This window comes from Lygodium microphyllum, chromosome 20 (assembly GCF_053477565.2).
Source record: "Lygodium microphyllum isolate KBCC chromosome 20, Lygodium_microphyllum_v1.1.10, whole genome shotgun sequence".
Lineage (NCBI taxonomy): Eukaryota > Viridiplantae > Streptophyta > Polypodiopsida > Schizaeales > Lygodiaceae > Lygodium > Lygodium microphyllum.
In genome coordinates this window covers 68,972,495-68,977,589 of record NC_141154.1, presented here as the reverse complement: position 1 = coordinate 68,977,589, position 5,095 = coordinate 68,972,495, and the positions used below count along the sequence as shown (strand labels likewise).

The 5,095-nt window shown below is 39.9% G+C and overlaps 1 protein-coding gene across 3 annotated transcripts; it reads left to right on the top strand.

Annotated features, from left to right (window-relative positions):
• The first annotated feature begins 518 nt into the window (after positions 1 to 518).
• LOC148018996 (uncharacterized) lies at positions 519 to 4,032 on the top strand. Of its 3 annotated transcripts, none has more exons than XM_087701519.1 (2): positions 519 to 674; positions 1,983 to 4,032. In XM_087701519.1, exon 2 carries the CDS (start codon positions 2,025 to 2,027, stop codon positions 3,492 to 3,494), a length of 1,470 nt encoding a protein of 489 aa, XP_087557645.1. In that variant the 5' UTR covers positions 519 to 674; positions 1,983 to 2,024; the 3' UTR covers positions 3,495 to 4,032. The 3 variants fall into 3 exon arrangements, with proteins under 3 accessions (XP_087557645.1, XP_087557647.1, XP_087557646.1); XM_087701521.1 differs by having other exon boundaries at positions 544 to 674; positions 939 to 4,032; XM_087701520.1 differs by having other exon boundaries at positions 547 to 674; positions 787 to 4,032.
• The last annotated feature ends 1,063 nt before the right edge of the window (positions 4,033 to 5,095 follow it).

Here is a 5,095-nt window from a genome sequence, read left to right as displayed (position 1 = left end):
ACAATTAAAAATAAAAGCAAGTTCTCTAACCAATTGATTTAGATGTTCAGGATCTATATAAAATATCACTATTATAACTAAAATACTCGAAGAAATTTCGCAATAATTTTAAGGGCATAACAAAATTTCAACGCGTATTTTGAAATTGTAGCCAATACATATATACTAAAATTTAATTTTTGTCAAATTTGGGGAATTTTAGGATTTTATTAAAAAGATAAGGATATATTTTAAAAATTTCATGGAAAGGAGTTTTTAAAGTTATTTTCCTGTGAAGAAAAGGTAGAGTAACAAAATTCCAATCGATATGTGGGAGTTTTCTATTTTGTCAAAATTTGGGATTTTTAGGATCTCTTTTAAATAATAGGGCTATATTTTAGGAAATTCGTCTTAAAAAAGGGGCTATTCTTGTAAATTCCCATTGGTAAAAGAGGCAAAATGCCGGGTGGTTTTGCAGACGCCTGATTTCTCTTCCTGTTTCCTAGCCCGGGCAGCGGTTTTCCTCCCCCCGGCGCCCACAAAACCGCCCACATTTTAATTTTCCCCTTGGTTTTTCACCCCTGGTACTATACAATGTCCTTTCCGGAGAGAGACTGTTCTTCTCATGACAACATATACCAGTGTTTGAAGTGGCCATGGCGGATCTTTTGCCCTGCAATAATATTAACTGCAAGGTATGCTTCCGCATCATATTGCCATACGATCTTGATCCTACTCTTCAATACTCTTGTCTCTTTCATTTTCTGTATCTATCGTAACAACTTGCTTGTCATGCTATGCTTTAAGGATAATGATTGCTGTTTTTGCTGGAAATCCGGCCTGCACAATCATGTGTGCTCCCGCATTCTAGACGTAGGCCATCGCCAGGACATGCATTGGAGCAAGCTTTGATTTGCAGATCGTTGTGCTTAATAGAGAAACTTGGATTTTTGTGTCAGGCCTCAGAACGATGGCTTCCAAACTGACAAACTTGGACGTTTTAGTTCGAGATAGGCCAGAATTGACACTACTATCCAGTCAAGCCTGTTAACCGCAAAATCTGAAGGGCTTTGTTTCAGCTCTCGGCCTGTCGTACTTTAGAAAATGGAACTCCTTGTGGCATTCCTGTAGGCATATATGCTTTGTTTTGGTTCGCTACAAGCTGCGTCTTTGTGAAAGACTAGTCTTTATTGCCATTGATCATGATTGTGTCTCGAAGGTCGAGTTCCGCAATGTAAAACGTCATTGTGTGTTTCGATAGTTGAATTCTGCAACGTAAATGTTAGTCTTGCAATAAACTGGAAGTTTCCTTACTGCTCTTAATGTTCTCATATTTCATTTATATCTAGCACTGTCTGTACGTGTGCTGGTAATGTGTTAAGCTTGCTTGTTCGTCAAAATTATGGTGGATCGAAGTTCCGTTTTTTTTTTGTCAGATTTATCAAATTTTATAAGCAATCTGTAGTTCTATTTAGTGGTCTAACAAGCCCAAAAGGGTGTCTTTTCTGTAAATCTGTGTTTTGCAAGTTACATGTTAACTGACATAAAGGATGTCCTACTATCTACATTGGTGTTCATTGCTTGAAATGTTGAAGCAATGAAAATTGTATTCAATCAGTCATGCGGCATATGCTCTGCATTCTGCAGGTTTCTGCCAGTCTAAATTGTATCAGTGCCTTGGTTGATAGTAAGATTGAGAAGTTACCTGCTGTATGCTAATCTTGAACGTGTTCTCTGTCGATTCTGACTGTTGTGGCCTGTCGGTGCTAAACCACATCCGTTAATGCAATGTTGTATATTTGCTAGGTTGAGCCCAATATAGCCAATATAATGTTAATTGCTTTGATTTCTGAAAATTGTGATTGTTACCTTTCCCTTTTTTACCCCCCCAAGATATCATACTGTTTACTTGTTCTTTGTGCTCGGCTCCATCTATTGCTATTTAAGCATTCTGATTTCGAATACTCTGGAAGTTTGATGCCTTTGTGGATTTCGTTCATCAGCCAAAGCATCATGGGCCATAACAGTCACACGATTCTAGCATTATGGAAGGAGCCATGACAGCAGTTACAATCTATCAGCCTCACAAAACCAGTGGCATGGAAGAAAGCATGATGGGAGGAGCCCTGTTATCAACAACAGGGGGAATGCTAGATCTGGATCATTCGCTCCATCATCCCTCTGCAGTTCATCATCAACAAACATTGCCTCATCATTTGGAAGGGTTGGCCCCATTGTCAACCACTCAGCACCTGAGTGTGTGTCCAGATAGTGAGCCAGGACTAAAGCTTGATTGCAAAGGCAACCCGAAGTCCACCTTTATTTGCAGTAAAGGAAAATCTGGGGGCACGAGCGATGAAGATGAACCTAGCTTTACTGAAGATGGTGATTTTCAGCACTGTGGGAAAGGCAAAAAAAGCTCCCCTTGGCAGAGAGTAAAGTGGACAGATGCCATGATCAAGCTCCTTATTAAGGTGGTTCTGTTTGTGGGTGAGGATGGAACTGCTGAGATTGGTGAGGGGAATAAGAGGAAATCAGGTTTGCTTCAAAAAAAGGGTAAATGGAAGTCTGTCTCAAGTCTTATGAATGAAAGTAGTTGCTATGTTTCCCCCCAACAGTGCGAAGATAAGTTCAATGACCTCAACAAAAGATACAAGCGATTAAATGACATTCTTGGCAGGGAAACTGCTCTTGCTGTTGTGGACAATCCTGGCCTTTTGGACAGTCTGGAGAACCTCCCTTCTAAAGTGAAAGATGACGTGAAGAAACTTCTTAGCTCAAAGCATCTCTTCTACAGGGAGATGTGTTCTTATCACAGTGGTTGCAAATCAATTGTATCACCTGATCTCGAGTTTCAACCTTCGGTTCAAGCTGAACTGTTGGCCAAAGGTAGAGATGGCACAGATAATACAAGGCCTGTACGGGCTGAAAATGACATAGAGGAAGATGAAGAAGATGATGTTGAAGAAGATGAGGACGAGGAAGATTGTGATGACCTGGATGATGAAAATGGCATGGAGAATCCAAAAGATGCTACGAACAATGTGTCTCATCCTTTCAGCAAGAAAAGAAAAATGTTGAGTTGCCCGGATGGCCTGCATGGCTGTATCTCTGATTACTCAAAGAATATCAGCTTAGAGCCTCTAAGCATGAGTTTCACATCAATGATCCAGGATGGAACTCATTTGACTCCAGAACAATGCCAACTGTTGCAAACTCGTCTGTTGCAGTTAGAGGAAAGAAAGATTAGTCTTCAAGCTCAGGCTCTTGAACTTGAGAAGCAACGGTTTAAATGGCAGAAGTTTAGTAGCAGGAAGGATACAGAGCTAGAAAGATTGAAGGAGGAGAACAAAAAGATGAAACTAGAGAATGCACGGATATCCTTTCAATTAAAGCAGAAAGAGCTGGAAATGGAATGCAAAAGATCAGTTGCATCAATGACATCTCTTGACTTGATTGTTGAGAGGCTCCAAGCTAAGGAGCAAATAGAATCTGGTAGAGGCCAGGGATTTTGAAAGTGTGTTTATAGACATTACAACTTTTCGATTTTGAGGATGAAACAAACAGCCATTGAAGGAGGCAGGCATGCAAGTTGGTCTACATGGATTTTGCTTGTTCTGCGAGTGGCCCAGAAATGAAATCCAGGAAGATTACGCCAGATCTTCATAGTAGGGTATATTGGTAATTCCAATCAATGTGGTGGAACATAGGTGGACTTTGGCACATGTAGTCAGTGTATATGTAAGGGTACAGAACCAAGACTTGACTTAGGAAGGATGCTTTCAGTTTGTACAATACATGAAGCAGCAAAAATAGAGCTCCATGTGTCGGTCAGACATTTGTAGAGAGTGTTTCCCAAGGGCTCACGTGCTAAAGCTTTATAGGACCTAAGCTGCAGATTGCATGCTTAATCAGGACATGTAACCTCATTAAATATCTGGAGTTGTGTTAACAAAACTCTCAATAATACACCACACATTACATGACTTATGTGAAAGAAGCTACTGCACAAATCAGATTTAACTGTGCGTTGAATGAATATACATCCAACAATTATCTTTGATATATTTTAAGTTTGTGCTTATTAACATCTTCCTGTTTTTCTTTGCTCAAATCAAAGGTGGCTGTATGAAAATGGGTTTCTTGACATGTATTTTGGGCTTTAGCCCTGCTTGATACAGTGAAAGCAATAATGTTGCTGCTTTGTTGAGCATGTACAAGGCTTTGTAATACTGCAGCCAGCAAATACGGATGCTGTCCACTATGGAACTGCACTGCTAAAAATAAAAATACAATGCCAAAACAATGTTTGCCCCCTAGTAGCTTAAAGCGTGTCCTTTTCACTCCTAACATGTGTCCAGGTAAGCTTCCTGACTTCAATGGACTGGAAGTGCTATACAAAGATGAGATAGTGCATGCGAGGCTGTGAATGAGGGAGTGAAGATCAGCTCCTACAAGTGCAAGATCGAGAGGCAAGTGGCGTCAGCTAGCTTTGATACCATGTGACAATACATCGTAAAAAACAATAAGATTGCATCATGTATGTGATGCTGTGAATGGGGACTCACTTCCAGCTATGACAAGTGTTGTGATTGAAAGAGAATGGGTTTGGGACTAGCTTGGACACCTTGTGACAGTTCATTGTTAAAAACAAGATAGTGTGGTGGATAAAGGGAATGGGAGGTATGCTGCTGAAACTGCAGATGATGTACCTCACATACCATTACCATTGGCATACATCTGGAAAGTTCTTGATGGATGCAAGATGAGTAATGCTTCATGTTCATGTTCATTATGTCACCATGGAGTCAGTTGAAAATAGTAAATTGCACACTTCTCGGCTTCAGCAACGTGGATTTTCTATCACAGGGTTCATTTACGTTTATGTTACTAGCTAGCTATAACATCTCATTTATGAATGTTTTTGGCCTGAAATGCGTTTAAGTTTATTTCTTGCGCATCATTATTTGTAGATATAATCAAGGAGACATTGCATTTTAGGATGGTTTAGGGCTTTGAGATGAGATAAAGACGTCCCTCCTCTCTTTTGACTAAAGAAATTGCTACTTGTATTCCCACAATCATGTTATACCATTTAGATATTAGGCTATCAACC